This window comes from Sceloporus occidentalis, unplaced genomic scaffold, assembly GCF_023333645.1.
Source record: "Sceloporus occidentalis isolate IW3139 unplaced genomic scaffold, rSceOcc1.0.p SCAF_7, whole genome shotgun sequence".
In the NCBI taxonomy this organism is placed as follows: Eukaryota; Metazoa; Chordata; class Lepidosauria; order Squamata; family Phrynosomatidae; genus Sceloporus; species Sceloporus occidentalis.
This window is the reverse complement of record NW_028316987.1, coordinates 69,353,615-69,371,129: the sequence shown is the minus strand read 5'-3', so window position 1 is coordinate 69,371,129 and position 17,515 is coordinate 69,353,615. Positions and strand designations below refer to the sequence as shown.

The window sequence follows — 17,515 nt, the reverse complement described above, 5'->3', positions numbered from 1 at the left end:
GGAAAGAGAGAAAGAAAGACAGGGAGAGAAAGAGAGAGAGAAGGAATGAGAGAGGGGGGACTCAGAAAGAAAGATACAGTAAGAAGGAGAGAAAGAGACAGACAGTCAGACAGAGAAAGAGAGAAGGAAAGAGCAAAAGAAAGTAAAAAAGCGAGAGGCAGAGAGAGAGAGAGAAAGAGAGAGAAGGAAAGGGGGGAGAAAGTAAGAGAGGCAGAGGGAGAGAGAAGGAAGGAAGGAAGGAAGGAAGGAAGGAAGGAAGGAAGGAAGGAAGGAAGGAAGGGCAGTCAGCAGAGCCTGGGGCTGAGGGGCTTGGGGGCCTGAGAGGAGGAGGAGGAGGAGGAGGCTGCTGCTGCTGCTGCTGCTGCTGCCCTTGCGCTGGGGCTCGGGGAGGGCTATTGGGCGACGGTCCCTGATGCGGGTTAAAAACTTCGGCGTCGGTTTCAAGGCCCCTCCCTCCGGGTGGAAGGCAGGCGGCGGGGCGCCTGGAAACCGGCGCGAGGGACTGGAGGGATTGCCACAAATGGTCAGGCGGAGGAAGAAGAAGAAGAAGAGGAGGAGGAGGAGGCAGGAGCAGGAGAAGGAGAGGAGGAGGAAAAAGAAGGAGAAGGAGGCGAGGCGGCGGTAAGAGGACTCCGCGCCGAGAGGAGCTCCCAGCTGCAGCGGAGGAAGGAGAAAGGGAAAGAGGAGGAACAGGAGAAGGAGAAAGAGAAAGAAAAGGACGAGAAAGAGAAGGAGAAAGAGAAGGAACAGGGAAGGAGGAAGAAAAGGAGAAAGGGAAAGAGAAGAGGAGAAAGAGAAGGAACAGGAGAAAGAGAAGGAAAAGGAGAAAGAGAAGGAACAGGGGAAGGAGAAATAGAAAGAAAAGGAGAAAGGGAAGGAACAGGAGAAGGAGCCTGTGGTCGCCCTCCTTCTTTCATTCCTTCCTTCCCTCCCTCTTTTCTTTCTTTCTTTCGTTCTTTCCTTCCTTCCCTCCCTCCTTTCCCTCCCTCCCTCCTTCCCTTCCCTTCCTTCATGAGTCTCAAGTTTGGGCTGGCAGGCGAGGAGGGAAGAAGCCCAAGCGCCCGCGGGGAGGAGGCCGAGGAGGATGGCGGAGCAGTGGGGCGCCGGGCGCCGCAGCCGCCCTCCTGGGCTGGGGCTGGGGCTGGGGCTGGGGCTGGGGGGGCTCTTGCTGCTGCTGCTGCTGCTGGTGGCGGTGCTGTGTCCCGAGGCTGAAGGGCAGCCCCAGCAGCCCCCCGCCCAGCAGCCCCCCCTGCAGCCCCAGGCCAACGGCGGGGAGAGGGGCATCTCGGTGCCGGACCACGGCTACTGCCAGCCCATCACCATCCCGCTCTGCACCGACATCGCCTACAACCAGACCATCATGCCCAACTTGCTGGGCCACACCAACCAGGAGGACGCCGGGCTGGAGGTGCACCAGTTCTACCCCTTGGTGAAGGTGCAGTGCTCGGCCGAGCTCAAGTTCTTCCTCTGCTCCATGTATGCCCCGGTCTGCACCGTCCTGGAGCAGGCGCTGCCCCCCTGCCGCTCGCTCTGCGAAAGGGCCCGCCTGGGCTGCGAGGCCCTCATGAACAAGTTTGGCTTCCAGTGGCCGGACACCCTCCGCTGCGAGAAGTTCCCCGTCCACGGGGCGGGAGAGCTCTGCGTGGGGCAGAACACCTCCGACCAGAGGGGCACCCCAACCCCTTCCCTCCGGCCGGAGCTCTGGACCAGCCACCCTCACCTGAGAGCCGGAGCCGGGAGCCACCTGGCGGAGAGGAGCGGCCGCTTCACCTGCCCCCGGGGCCTCCAGGTGCCCTCCTACCTCAACTACCACTTTCTGGGGGAGAAGGACTGCGGGGCCCCCTGCGAACCTGGACGCCCCTACGGCTTGATGTACTTTGGCCCCGAGGAGCTCCGCTTTGCCCGCACCTGGGTGGGCATCTGGTCGGTCCTCTGCTGCGCCTCCACCCTCTTCACCGTCCTCACCTACCTGGTGGACATGAAGCGCTTCAGCTACCCGGAGCGGCCCATCATCTTCCTCTCCGGCTGCTACACCGCCGTGGCCGTGGCCTACGTCGCCGGTTTCCTCCTGGAGGAGAAGGCCGTCTGCAACGAGCGCTTCGTCGACGACGGCATCGGCGGCGGCCTGCGGACGGTGGCCCAGGGCACCAAGCGGGAAGGCTGCACCATCCTCTTCATGATGCTCTACTTCTTCGGCATGGCCAGCTCCATCTGGTGGGTCGTTCTCTCCCTCACGTGGTTCCTGGCAGCCGGCATGAAGTGGGGCCACGAGGCCATCGAGGCCAACTCACAGTACTTCCACCTGGCCGCCTGGGCCGTGCCGGCCATCAAGACTATCACCATCTTGGCCTTGGGGCAGGTGGATGGCGATGTGCTCAGCGGTGTCTGCTTCGTGGGCATCAACAATGTAGATGCCTTGCGGGGCTTTGTCTTGGCGCCGCTCTTTGTCTACTTGTTCATCGGCACGTCGTTCCTCCTGGCTGGATTTGTCTCCCTCTTCCGGATCAGGACCATCATGAAGCACGACGGGACCAAGACGGAAAAACTGGAGAAGCTGATGGTGAGGATAGGCATCTTCAGCGTCCTCTACACGGTGCCCGCCACCATCGTCATCGCCTGCTATTTTTACGAGCAAGCCTTTCGGGAACAGTGGGAGCGGAGTTGGTTCGCTCAGAGCTGCAAGAGCTATGCCATTCCTTGCCCCAGTAGCCACCACCATCCGCCCATGAGCCCTGACTTTACGGTTTTCATGATCAAGTATCTCATGACCTTGATTGTAGGCATTACCTCAGGCTTCTGGATCTGGTCTGGGAAAACGCTTAATTCTTGGAGGAAGTTCTATACCAGACTCACCAACAGCAAGCAAGGGGAGACCACAGTGTGAGGCCTAGACAACCAGCTGGGGATAGGGATAGGTGAAAGACCTTGTTGGCTGCCCACCTTCTTGCACCCCAGAAGTGAGAAAATGCACACTTGCCCATCACTTTCTGGAGACTTCTCGGTCTGGGGACTTATCTCTCCAGCCTCTGGAAACCTGATAACAAAAAAGGCTGGCAAGGAGACAGACCTTTTGTTTGCTCCCCATCTTCTGCTGGACTGAATTCACTGTAAAGTTAGGAATGTGACTTTGAGGTTGTTGTAAATAGCCTCTGTAAGATTTTGTAAGTATGTTTGTATTTAAATGGCAAAATTCTCACTTTTGTATAATTATTTAGAACTTTTTTTAACCCCCTTGGCAGATTTTTTTCCTCCCATTTTATTTTCAAGAAAAGAAGGAAAAGCAAGCTGTCTTTTCAGGGTGAGTGCAAAAGTGGGAAAATAGGAATAAAAATAGCTGTTCTATTCCACTACACACACGCTTCCCTCGTCCCACATGGTAGGATGGTGGTTGCCTGTCGGTCTAGGAGTAACTGGTTACAATTCTGAGATCATTTATAAGATGTCCTTCAAACTAATGGAAAAGTTGTCAGGGTGGCTGCTTGAGCGGAGAGGCATGGCCAATTTCTGTGGCTCTGCATATCAACAACAACAGACAGGGAGTGGAGGAATCTAACCCTCTCGATCCTTGCTCAGTATGACCTGAAGGAGTAAAGGAGTAAGCAGTTTTACCTGTTCCAGATCCAGTGTGGGAGGAGTTTGGGGAGAGGAGTTGTTGGGTTACCCAACTGCATCTCTCACCTAACCTGAGAAAACTTCCTTTTTCAACCACCAAACTTTTATGAGGGAATCTCAGCCCTGCCTAAAGGTGTGACCTATTTTTAAGAAGTAAGAAATCGAGAGCAGAGTTTTCTCAGCAGCTGTTCCTGCACACATATATGCCTAATAGAAGAAATGTAAAACCCCCCGCCCATAATTTTCTGTAATATATAAAACTTGCAGTTAGCTTGCTAAACCAGGAAGGGGCAACTTCTTTCTATTTGAAAAATAAGGTCATTATTTCCCTGTAGTGATAAGAGGATTTTGCATTTTGACTGTGTTTTGGTAGTTCATTTCTTAACAGTTTGCTCCTCCCCCCCTTTTTTTTTTTTGGTAGGGTTTGCTATGCTTTGTTTTGATTTCTGTTTAATGAGTTTGCTGAGAGAGGAGAACCAAGAACGTATTGCTGAGCTGTTTTTGTAAACAAAGCCTGTCCATGAATAAGAGTGAAAAACACAAACCTAGTTAGAGAGTCCAGAAACTCAGATCATTTTGATTTTCAGAAATATTGATAACATTTGATATTTTGTCTCTTTATAACTGATGAGTTTGAATTCCTTCTTGTTAAGAGGTGATTGAAAGGCATGGTGATTTATGCCACCAGGGAAAATAAATTTCAGCTGAATGATGAGATGTCAAACCCCCAAGAATCTATAAGCCTGATGTTTCAATATAGTAATTTATATGTAAAGCTAAGAGAGCCTGTGTATGATTGGTCTGTGCTCTCTCTAAACTGTTATGGCTCGTATTTCCTTAACCGGTTTATACAAAATGCATCAAATTTAACTGGCAAAACACATTTTAATATTTAATCCTTTGTATGACAAAACTGATTTGCTGCTCTTCTGATTGTACTGTTTCAAACTTTTTATATAAGCACCTGTCCTAAATATGATCTATGACTTACCATACCCTAAAATGCATAGCTATATGAATTTGGTATGCATTTATTTCTGTTCACTATTGCAAGATCATCTATATTTATAGAGGAATAGAAGTTTATATATAAATATATATAAAATACATATTTTTAATTTCTTTGAAATAAATTGAGGTTTTGTACAAAAGTATCTTGTCTTTCTAGAATTTCTCATAGACCTTTAGTGTGTACTTACTGTCTAACACTGTAGGGATTTTTAAATGAAGTGAAACTAGCCTTTATTTATATAGTTCTTTTGTCTTAACTAAACAAGACACTATGCTTATATTAGAAGGAATGAATGTAAGGTGTGTACAGTTAATGAAAGAACTGCAGTTCGTGGTGTCAGACTTGTTTCTGTTATAACAAGATTTTTAAAAAGCTTAGAGATTTTTATTTCTTTTAGTATTCTACTTGGAAACACCCTTTTGTGCTATGCTTCAAGGCAGTCGTCTGGGAGGGGAAATTGCCCCTTTTAAATTGCTTCTAAAATTCTTGTTGAAAGATGTCCCTGAGTAGTTCTTTCTGTAGGTGTTTGGAATGCTTAAGTTGGTCACAGTATGATTAGATAAAAGAAGGGGAGCTGTATTCCAAGTCTTACAGAGGGATCTGGAAGAAGAAAGCACTCATGCATTTTCATGATGCCTTATTAGAATTGAACATTTTATTTCAGTCGAAAGGTTAGGTAAAATTAACTCATTCTCATTCTCCAGTTCGTCATTAACCAAATGTTAAAGTGTTATTTTACTGCCTATCGGAAATAGATGCATGTTCACTGCATAAGACAATAACTGCATAGAAATGTATGTAGTCTGTGTTTGTGCCTTCAAGTTGTCTGTCATGGTGACCCCATGAATTTCATAGTTTTCTTAGGCAAGCAATAATAATCAGAGTTGGATTTACCTGGTATTAATTGGCAGTCTCCCATCCAAGTATTAACCAGGGCTGATCGTGCTTAGCTTCCAAGATCAGATGGGATCTGATGCCTTTAGAGTATTTAGGCCCTATGTATGTAGTAACATGGCACTAAAACATATGAATCAGAAAAAAGATACTTTCTCCCTTAATCATATCTAAAATGTCCATGATTCTAAAATGGCAAAAACAGACTTCACTGTAGTTCTGATATTTCTTTTATTTTTATTTTTTTAAAAGAACAATTATTTTAACACATTTCAGTTAAAATGGTAAGACTGCTTAATTATATTTGCCATGTGTATTTGCTTTGCTTGCCTGAATCTTACAGTTCTAAAGACATTTGGTAATTTTATCGAGCATTATCTTGAAGTTACATGTATACTGTATATGCAGAATGGAAAGGAGGAAAGGAGAAATCCAAAAGCTGGGCATATTTACTTGTGATTTCTTCTATATGGGGATTTCAGAATAATGACCCGGGGTTATCAAAGCTCTAAACAGAATTATGAGTGGATCAGTTCTTAGTAAAAATATTGCTTCGGTATTTTTTTCTTTGCATGTTGACATACTCAGCCTGTATATGTGTGTGTATTTCTCTGAGTGCTTTATGAAGATGTGAGGCTGTGTGTTTATGACAATCCTATTATCAGTATTGTACCATTAGTTTAAAAAATGCTGGAGTGGTCAAAGGAATCTAGATAGAAGCCATTACAGGCTTAACACGTTTATAAAGGGACTTGTCCTTATCTGCTTACTGCCCAATTGGCCTCTTTCCCTACCACTAGCATGTGTGACATTAAAAAAAAACCATGATGAGCCTAGGGGTAAAATACTTTACTCACTTACATGACTTGAACAGGAGTGCACTGTCATTAGGCTTCTTTGCATTCTAGTGTATAAGAATAGTCTAGGAAACGTGTGACCACCCTGATGTTGCTAGAGTCCAGAATGGCCAATAGTTGGGGACGGTGGGACCTGGAGTCCAACAACATCCGAGGGCCACAGGTTGTCCATCTCCTGCTCTATTGTCTGCCTGCAGACCTCTGTCTACTCCTTTCTAATTGAAAATGAACATTCCTTAATTGGACTAAAGTACATTAAACCATCTGACCATTAAAAATTAAAATAAAAGACCTGAATAGCCTTGCTTTTAAACTATGAAACAATAGAAATGTCATGATATTATAAGTGAAGGCTGTCAGACAGGTTTATCCACTCCACATGCCCTGACCCATGCCTGATCCAAAATATATGTAACTATGCATTGGCTGAGTGGAGGAACAAATGCATGCAGTCTCAGAGGTTTGTGTTAGCCTTGGTGGAAAACAGAAGTCTGGTAAGTATTTCTATGGGGTCAATGTTGCAGTTAAATTGGGTTTGGGGCATTCCAAGAAGCTGGTGTGTAGATACATTAGTGCTTTGTAACAATACTTTTTGTATTCTACCAGAGAAGGAGTGCAAGCAGAAGAGATGCATAGGCTTCAGATGTACAAAACTCTGTACTTTAGCTGGTGCTGCTACGATGTTTAAAAGGCCAAAGCATAAAACATTTGCATGCCATTATGAAGCTGAAGCCACTTTTTCACATCAGCCCTTCTGTGTAACAAGGTGTCATTGGATTCTGTACCTTTTTTTCCCCTCTCCCAAAGTAACTTGCATTTTGAGGGACAGCTTTTATCCAACTATAGGAGCAATGTTTTGAGTTTGTACCACTTGTGTCATAGCAGAAGCATATGATGCCCACAAGGTCCAATTTGAGGTTCCTTGTAATGTGGAAAGTGTCAGTGCTTCTCTTAAATAAGCAGTGTCCAAAAAAATTAGCCAATGTGGCCAGTGGGCAGAACCCCGAAGCTGCTGTCATGTCAGTGCAAACAGAGGAAGGAAGACTTCTTTGTTTGACGGCCTTATAGCTACAATGTCTCAGGCACGTGCTTGGATTGGATGCTGCAAATTGTTCTGGCACACTGGCAGCAATGTGAGCATTCATGATCTTAATGAAGGCCATTCTACATTCACATGACCTATATGAAGAAAATACAAAGTCTATTTACAGTCAGAGTACAAGAGATTTCAACCCAATATTTACAGTTTAGAAAATGTGATCATGAACACAGCTTACAAACTAATAAGAGAAAAGCTTTCTTTTCTTGACTCCTAATAAGACCTAGATTATTTGCTTAATAATAATAATAGGCTGCAGCATCGTTCACTGGAATGAACTGAAGCAAAACCTATTGTCAAACTTGTGTGTGTGCTTTCAAGTCATTTCTGACTTATGGCGACCCTAAGGCAAACCTCCTATAGCGTTTTCTTGGCAAGTTTTATTCAGAGGAGATTTGCCATTGCCTTCCCTTGAGGCTGAGAGCTTGAGGCTGAGACTTACCTAAGGTCACCCAGTGGGTTTCACATTTCTGCTTCAATTCTGCCACCTGAAAAGCATATTTGGTTCCATGGGAATGAATCATAGAATCATAGACTTGGAAGAGACCACAAGGGCCATCCAGTCCAACCCCTGCCATGCAGGAATTCTTAATCAAAGCATCCCCGATAGATGGCCATGCAGCCTCTGTTTAAAGCTGCTTCAATGTTTGGAATTTAAACCTAGCTTTAGGAGTTCAGTGTTTGAGCCTTTGGCAATATTGCTGATGCTGTGACTCTCAGTTCTAATCAACTGGTACATGATAACTTTGCATTAGAGAATCAATAATGACAACTTCCTTGGACTCTTAGGGTGCAATCTATGCAAAGCTTGCTTAAATTCCATTGACTTCAAAACAGACTTTGCACAGTGTTTGCTTGCAAGTAAAGAAAGAATAGCTTAAACCAGATAAAGTAATTTGGCCTGTTTCAAAGGCCAATAATAGTAGCAAAGAAATCAAAACAAACAAAACAAAAAATTATGTGGTCATAGAAGAGAAGAAGGAGGAGGGAAGCTATTTTATAGCAGATGACATAGTTTTAGAGTGCATCTGCACTGTAAAAAGAATGCAGTTTGGCATCATTTGTTGTTACTCCATTGTATGGAATCTTAGGATTTGTAATTTTACAAGGTCTTTAGTGTTTTCTGCCAAAGAGTACTGGCACCTCAACAAACTACAAATCCCAGTGTTCTTTGGCTGGAGCTAAGACACCCTGAGGCTTCATCAGTACTGCAGAAATAATGCAGTGTGACACCACTTTAACTGCCATGGTTCCATCCTACAGAATCCTGGGATCTGTTGTTTAGTGAGGCAACAGAACCCTTTGACAGAGAAGGCTAAAGATCATGTAAAATTACAAACCCCAGGATTCCATAGCATTGGATTCCAAGGATTCCATATGGCAGTTAAAACAGTGTCAAATTGCATTATTTCTGCAGTGCAGACATGTACTTAGACATAGAAAATTCAAAATAATATTCTCCAGCATGGTCATTTTGAGCAAAAGTAATGAAATGAAAAAAAAATGTTACCATTGTAGCTCCAAAGAACTACAGCGTTAGTGATAAAACCCAGCAGTAAGGTCTGCTCTGGTTGCTACAGCTATGAACAGGAACAGCTATCTTCCTGTGAATGATTCCTTTGGAGAAATGCTTGATGGAGTCTATCAGCTTTTGTGACTGGTATTTCCTCCCACTTCTCCCAAGATCTTGATAGTGTTAACAAATCATGTGCAGTTTACATGTTACCATGATCTCATAACCTCTTAACGAGTGACTTTATGATTCACATCAAGGAGACCAAGGTTAAAACACATTTTTGCAGAATTCCACTGAGATGCTCTGGCAAAGGTATTTAAAAAGCACTCTCTTGCAGCTAAGCTGATCTGAAACCCTGAGGTGGATTCCATTTCAGCTGCAGCACTTTCTGTTTCTTTCTTTCCTCTCATTTTTTTTCATTGAACTGCATTTATTAAAACTGTGCAGTGATAAAATCAGAGTTGGCAAAGCTCTGCATGCTTTGATTTGAAAGTTCCCAGTTCAGCTCCTGGTGTCTTTAGTTAAAGGGTGTCCTGTTGCAAAAGATGATCTAAGACCCTGGAGAGTTGCTCCATATCACTGCAGTCCAGTGTGCAGCAATAAGTGTGCATAGCTTGCTGATAGTACACATTAATAATAATAATAATAATAATAATAATAATAATAATAATAACAACAATAACAATAATTATTATTATTATTATTATTATTATTATTATTATTATATATCCCGCCCCTTTGAAGTCAGTCGGGGTGGCTAACAGTTATTATTTAATAATAAGTATTATTTAGATATTAGATCTTGCTTTTTCTCCAATAATGGTACTCAAGATTATCACAGATTAGAAACAATACAGATTAAAAATTCTACAAAAACTTCTATAAAAGTATAAATCTAAGTTATTAATGGTCCGAAACAGATGGGCAGGAAGACAGTGCATGCCCCCAGAGTGGTTGGAAGGCAGACAGAGAGAGTGCCCAGCTGAGAAAAGCTGGCCAGAAAATGAGCAGAGAATGTCTGCCCATCACCAGTGTCCTGTTTAGGACCATGGCGGCAGCGGCCCAGATTCAATGAAAGGACTGAATACAACTGTAAAACAGCACTGTACACCATTTAAAGCCTCTAAGTGAAATTTCTAAAAGCCTAACTGGTATAAGACTGTTTTGACTTGCTGACAGAAGGAGAGCAAGGAGGAAGTCATCTTAGGGCCCGTACAGACAAGCCAAAATAAAGCTGCTTTGGGTCATTTCAGAGGTATGCTGTTTAAATTAAGAGGCCAGAAGCTGTGCCAAAGCCATGCTCCAGTCCTAAGGACTGGAGTGCAATTTTGATGCACCTTCTGGCCTCTTAAGATGTGTGTGTCATGTAAACAGCATACCTCCAAATTTCTTCTTCCACTGTCTTTCACAATTGGCTGTGCTCTCTACAGCTGATGGAAGATGTAGTACACCAACAGCTGGAGGATGAAACAGTCCCCACGCATTGATGCAGTACCTTTATTAGGGAAGTTAAATGGTTACAGAAATGTACAAATGCCTCTTGACTTTCAGAAGGGTCCTGCTAGAGTAAAGACTCCATCCTTGCTCTCTGTGGAGCCCACAAGCAGGACATGAAGATAGAAGCTTCCTTGTGCTAGTAAGTTGTCTTTAGTAACATACTCTGCTACAGTACATAGAAGCTACATGTAATCATTATGACTAATAACCATTTCTAGACCCTGTTCTTCACATGTCGGTCTAATGGTCTCTAGGATCTTGCAGGTATCATTATATTCTGTGGCAGTGAATTCTATTATATATATATTATGTTAAAACTGCTTGTACTTGGCTTTTGTCTCTCCTGACATTACCTTTAGGTAACAAACAAACAAACAAGCTTCATACCGCCTAAGCAGTGTCTAAGCGGTTTACAACTGTAAGCTAATTTGCCCCGACAATCTGGGTACTCATTTTAGCGACCTCGGAAGGATGCGAGCTTGAGTCAAGCTTGAGCCCTTTTGCTGGGCTTGAACTTGCAACCTTATGGTTTTGAGTGAGTGGCTGCAGTACAGGCATTTAACCACCGCGCTACCAGGGCTCCTATGTAACTAGGTAACTTCACTAGGTGTCCACCAGTTCTGGAATTATGCATCCTCTCTTTCAACTTTCTCTAAAGTATGCACAGCATCTTACCTTCCTCGTAGTCGACCCTCTTTTAATTTAAAAGTTATAGTCTTTTGTCACAGGGAAGGCACTCTGGTTCTCATGAGCTTGATTCACTTTCATTGCTGGGTTTGTACCTTTTCCGAGAGATATGGGTCAAGATCCTACACTGGAGTTGTGCCACATGCATCTCTGCTTGTAGAGTTATACACTGTTTGTTCTGTGAGAGCCTTGTGCTGAATAGCAATGTTGTGCAACCGAATGCACAACCTGGAATGCATTTACACATGCAATGGCAACACATCTACAACTCCACTTCCACAATCTTGAACTATGGTAACACCATAGATTTCTTACAAGAACATTATGATTTATTTATGATCAAGTGAAATGGCATTGGTCCCAATACAGATTCTGATACATACATACTGGAAACATTGTTACTATGGTAACATGCTCTGCCCATGGACACCTCAAAAAAGGGGGGGAAATAGGTGCTATATTAAGCACATGTGCAGAACTGCCCTCCAGGAATGAAGCATTTTGGTTGTGCCAGTCACTCACTAGCATACATAATTCTCCTATAAACAACTGATCTTGGGTTAATACTAATCAGTACAGTATAAGCAAATAGAGATTAGCCACTTGCTCAGAGTCAAATAGTGCTAAGTATTACTGATAAAGCAGCAGCTCTTTATGGAATGATTTCAGATTAGGAAGAGGGGGAATTTTTTTGTCCTTGGCTAACTAGAGAGCTTTTTGTCTGTAATCTACTCTCAAGTAAACACTGCCATAGGAAGCAGACTGCATGTACTTTTTCAAGGTGAAATTCAACTACATGCATTTTCTAAACTGGTTAAAATATTAGAAAAGGTTTATAAAGTTGCTTATAGCTTACAGTTGTAAACTGCTTAGACACTGCTTAGGCGGTATGAAGCGGTATATAAATGAAGCTTGTTTGTGTGTTTGTTTATATGATGACCAGTAATTACTATAGTTTTATTAGTTATTTAAAATAAGTAATTAGGGTATTTTATTGCTTTTTTTAATATGTTTTCTGTTTGTGCCTCTTTGAGGTTGGGTTCACACAACCAATTGGAACTTATTTTTATCACGCAAGGGAGCACTGAGATGTGTATGACAAAGCAGACAAAATCTTGCATTAATCTACAGGGATAGTTGTAGCCCAGGGCTGAGTAAATGCACGAAGGCCAGAGGCTGATTTCACCTTCCAGATCCACCCATGCCTGTGTACCAGAATACCTCTGCTTCTCTTCAGATTCCCTCTCAAAATGACAGCTGGAAGTTATATTCCATCACGTTTGGTCATTATTTTGAGAAGAAGTCCAACACAAATGGAGGTATGGTTTGTGCATTTTATTGTATTTGGGGGCCTTTCTGTGTGGCAGAGGTTGCACAGGGTCAAAGTCCTTTTGGGAGCTAAAGTCACTTTAAATTCTAGCCGGAAAATTTTTTAAAGATAGTTTTTTGGATGTTGGAGGGCTTTTTTATGACTGGTGGGCAGCTTTAGGGATTATAAAAGTAGGACTATAGCCCTGTTGTAGCCACTTTTGTGATTATAAGGGCTGTCTTTCAAGCTTCCACATTCACGTGAATGTCTGACACACAACTATCAGCTAATTCACTCTATTTAATTTATTTGATGCCCAAGGCCAGATGAAGTTATTTTGATCCCTAGAGCAGTTTTTCAAATATGTGGGAGAGCTGCTATAGGAACAGTGACATAGAAAATAAATAGTCCAATATATAGCAAGGCAAAAATCTTCATGCGCGAAGCAATCTTCAGCCCAGCAACTTGGATGAGGCTAACACCCTGCTCCTATGCAGTTTTACTCAATTTGTCAAGCAACACAACAAATCTTGATGACGGCAGAAACCAGGGATTCAGGAAGAGATCAGTGAAGAAGAAAAAGCAAGGCACACCTTTTTATTTCAGCATTGGGTCCCTAGCCAGTAGTGGGTCTGGAGCAATGGCACCAGTTGAACCAATTGAAAATCCACCAACTGCTGATCTAGCCCCTTTGATTTCAACTACTCCTTTCACCTGATTGGGAATGTAGATGTTTCTTGTTCTAAAGTGTCAGTGAAAAACTCTTGTTACCCACAGATGAAATAAGTCAAGCCTGGGTTGCCTCTTTCCTTCCCTTCCTATCAGTGAGCATGTAAGGAGCTGGGAGTGGTGATTTGAACCTAAGACCACAGGAACCAAGCTCTGATACTTTGCTTTCCATACAACTAACACCTGATCTGCATTGCAGAAATAATCCAAGTTGACACCACTTTAACTGCTCTGGTTCAATGCTATGGCATTCTGGGAATTGTAGTTGGTTGTGGCATCCAGCTTTGCTCTGGTGCCACAAGTAACTACAATTCCCAGAATGCCATAGCACTGAGCCAGGGCAGTTATAGTGGTGTTAAAGCAGGCTATTTCTGCAGTGCGGATGCAGCCCACGTCCATTATATTTAATTGGGTCCTGTAGGCTGCAGAAGGATTTAGGTAGCTGATGGCTGGGTTAGGGACTGCTTGGAAGTAACATATTACAAATAATGGTGTTACATGGTATGATCCCTCCCCCCCCCCAAAAAAAAACTAGTTACTTTAAATCATTCTTTTGAAAGGATGCTTTTTCAGGTGATTTTTTGTTTGTTTGTTTGTTTGTTTGTTTAGGAGTTGAAGCTTTTTTTATCAATTTTTATCAGTATTTTATCAATTTTTAATTTAGGAAACTGTTTTATGAAGTAACTGAAAAGTGGCATACTTTGACAAAAGAAACATCTTAGGCAACAAGTAACTCCAGTGGCTTAGGGGCTGGACAGTGGGGGAAAGAGGCGGACAGAGGCCACCCCTTTATCCCCCGCATCATTGCCATGGCGATCGCATGATGCGGCAACAATGCACTTAGGAAAAGGAGCTGCAAAACTTTGTTCCTTTTTCTGCTGCTGCCAAGGCGCCATTAGTGCCCTGGAGCAGTGTGGTGACATCCATTGTGCATTGCACCATTTGGGTGCACAGTGCATGTTATCAGTGCATGCCAAAATGGCGCCAGGAGAGCGCGGTAGGGCTCGGGATCATGGGGATGCTCTGCTCTCCCAAGCCCTTAAATTGGCCCCAGGCTGGCACATAGCGCCAGTCTGTACCAGGCCTTACTTTTCAAAAGCAATATTCAGTGAATTACTCTTTAAATGTAATTGCCCAAGCTCTGCTTGGAATGCCAGTGACCTATCTGGTTCTATGCAGCTTCAGATAATGTTATCATCAGCCTGAGACATCTGACTCACTGAAATGGATTTGGCCTGTTCCCATCATCCTCAGTTACTACAAATTAGAAGTGGAGTTCCTGCCTTTGTTTGATTATTCTGCTTCCTTCTGCCCCTTTTGAACTTCAGCAGCTGCTTTTTGGAACTTGACCTCCTGTACACCTTGGATGATCTTACCCGCTTCTGGTCCTTCAGATCCTCAGCTGCTGCTTACAGAATGTGACCTTTTCCTGCCCTGGACTATGCATTTATCTGAGGTCCTACAGGATTGAGAATTGGTTGATACCTCACCCCATTAGTGTTTTATAAACCAGTAGAGTACAATATACACAGTACCAAGAATAAAAGGTTCGGCTTAAATATCCCCCCCCCCCCCCATTTTTTGCAGACTAATCTGCAGACTGTCAAAGTAGGGGAGCCATTCTGACAATATTTTCAGATCACCTGAAATGGATTGGAGCAGCAATTTTTTTGAACAGCTGCTATCACAGCCACTTACAATGTCCCCTGGGAACAATGTTCCATGATGACCTGAACATTATTTCTGGTAGCTGATCCGGGTATGGCAGCCCTTGGGCTCTCTGTCACTGTGAAAGTGGCAGCAAAATAAGAAGATGGCAGTAGAAGATAGTTTTTCCACTCTTGCCTTTTACCTTTGCTAAGTGTGAAACATAAACTCTTCCTAGGTAACTTTAACCTCAGCACTAAACAAAAGGTCCCTGGGAACTTTTTGCTCACCTCTAAATCAGTTAAAATTCTTCATGGCAAATGTGACTGAGGCCAGGGTCTTACACATGAGTGTGTGCAGAGCCTACCACTCCATATGTGCAGCTCCTACTACAGCTTTTTTCTGTGGTATGGGACGAAGAGGCAATCAGAAAGCAGCCAACTACATTCGGGGAATATAATAGAATTAATGTCTCCTTCCCCTTCAAAGTCATCCTCCCAGATCCCCAGTTATCTGTGGGAGCTGTCTATTCTCCCTCCACCAGTAAATAGTTGTGGCAGCAGCACCAGGCCCTGAAAGCTGCCTTGGGGAATGTTTGGATGCTGCCCAAAGAGGTAGTGAATAACTCCTTGTGCTAGATCCAAAAAAGACACACATGCATCTAACTATGAGTTACATGCAGATAGATCACCAGCAGGACCCCAGTGTTATAACAAGCAACTATCTGCAGGTAAATCAGTGTCCAAAAGGATCTTCTAGTATCTTTCAGACTAACTTAAAGAAAGTAACTGATAGCATGAGCTTTTGTTGACTTAAGTCTACTTCCTCAAATGCATGGGAATATCTCCAGGTAAGTGACATAATAATTTTGAACAGCTTAGATTGGAGGTGGTTCATGTATATCCAGCCAATAAAATCACCTGCCCAGGGATTCCATCACTTCTATTGGCTTTTGAAAGCTTCATCAGCCTTGTTCAAAAATTCATTTCCAAATTTCACCTTCATTCAGTGATGTGAGAGTCATGCTGAAAAACACTGAAGACTACACTGAACATACTTTTGATCTAACCCATTTTTGATGGCAACTTCTCTTAAGCTCAACCTTGGACCACGATGGCTGGGTGATACTGGGCAAAGTGATCCAAAAACTCTTCTCAAGCTTTACCAAAACTCTTCTCTTAAACCAAAACTTGTTAGATTTCTTTATCATCTTCAGAAGTGGAGAAGACAACAAGGTTCTTGTTAGAGGCATTTCCCCCTCCCTTGGAACACATAATGCATCATCCAAGTTTCTCAGTGAAACTCTTGTATCCCTTTTCCCAAGATGCAATGATAACTTTTTAATTTGTGTCAAACATTTATGTCCATCAACAGCTCACACAAAATTAATATTTTAACTTGTTGGTTTGATACGTTCCATAGGTTTGGGTGTATGAATATATACGTGTGTTGCATAAACCTAGAAATGCATGTAAGAAGATATTGCATTGCTATCATTGCAAAATATTGCCCCCCAAAAACTCCTCCCTCAGCAAACATACTTTCCTGCAGCTAAAGCTTAAGCCTTATCGCCATCTGAAAATGTGGAAAATCAATTACATGGTCTGAATTACTCTTTTCTTCTTCCTAGTCAACTTTTTTTTCCTTAGTGCAAGAGTTTCTTCTTTCTTTCAGAGTAGTGTGTGCTTTGTAATATCCGCCACTAACAAGCTGTTAGGACTTTTGGCTAAATTAATACACTAGAAGTAAGCTAAACAGAAGGCCTGTGGAATGCTAAACATTCACTTTCTCTTCTGTTGTGGCTGTGTTTCAGCTTGGGAGCCTTCCGTCATGTTGTTACAACATCTGGACAACATTTGGGGCTGTCTCTCAAGTACACAGGGTATGCACCTCCGGTGAATTTCAACTTTCAACATCTCCCTGCCTCTAATCTATATTTAATGTTTCATGACTGGTAGTCAGAGAAACTTCAGCTAACTATCAGGTTGGAATGAAAATGATCCTTGGGAAAACATTCATTTTTTTTCCAGCCTACGCCAGCAAAGTATCTGTGACAGAGATGCTCCCTGGAGATTTGTAGCCCATTCACTCGCAGTAATAATAATTAAGACTCATGATTACTGCGCCTGCATAATCAAAGATTGCTTCGTAAAATGTACTCCCTACGGGTACAAATTTCTCTGTTCTTAACTGGATGTCAGTCAGAAGGATCAGCAGCCCCGGGGATCTCCAGTCTTTTGCTTGCCCTTTTCATTACTGTGTTGTTAGCATTGTATTCTTCTTCTTGATGCAAATGAGTAGGTAATCATGTGTAAATCGTGCCCTCAAGAAAGCACATGGAGGGAGTTCCCCCTCCTTAAAAAAATCTACTACAGGGATTTCTCACATGGAATATAATTACATCTCTGCCATATGGGCTCATTTATATTCTATTACAGGTTAAGCTAATACGACTCAGAAATATGCTAAAAATACCTCAAAGTGTTATGACTGCTGTCAAAACACTTGTCATTTTTTGCCTCCCTTTTTGATTGCTAGTGACTCTATATTTATTTAGAAACCCACAGAGCCAGGCAACTCAACAAAACAAAAATCAGAGGTGTTTTGGGTCATGGCCGATGTGAAACCAATATCCAAACACAAGGGAAGTGTTTCA

The 17,515-nt window shown here is 43.1% G+C and overlaps 1 protein-coding gene across 1 annotated transcript; it reads left to right on the top strand.

Moving 5' to 3' along the window:
* The first annotated feature begins 387 nt into the window (after positions 1-387).
* On the top strand, positions 388-4,745 carry FZD1 (frizzled class receptor 1). The gene has a single exon (XM_089533255.1). The coding sequence runs from the start codon at positions 1,085-1,087 to the stop codon at positions 2,882-2,884; it is 1,800 nt and encodes a 599-aa protein (XP_089389381.1). The 5' UTR covers positions 388-1,084; the 3' UTR covers positions 2,885-4,745.
* The last annotated feature ends 12,770 nt before the right edge of the window (positions 4,746-17,515 follow it).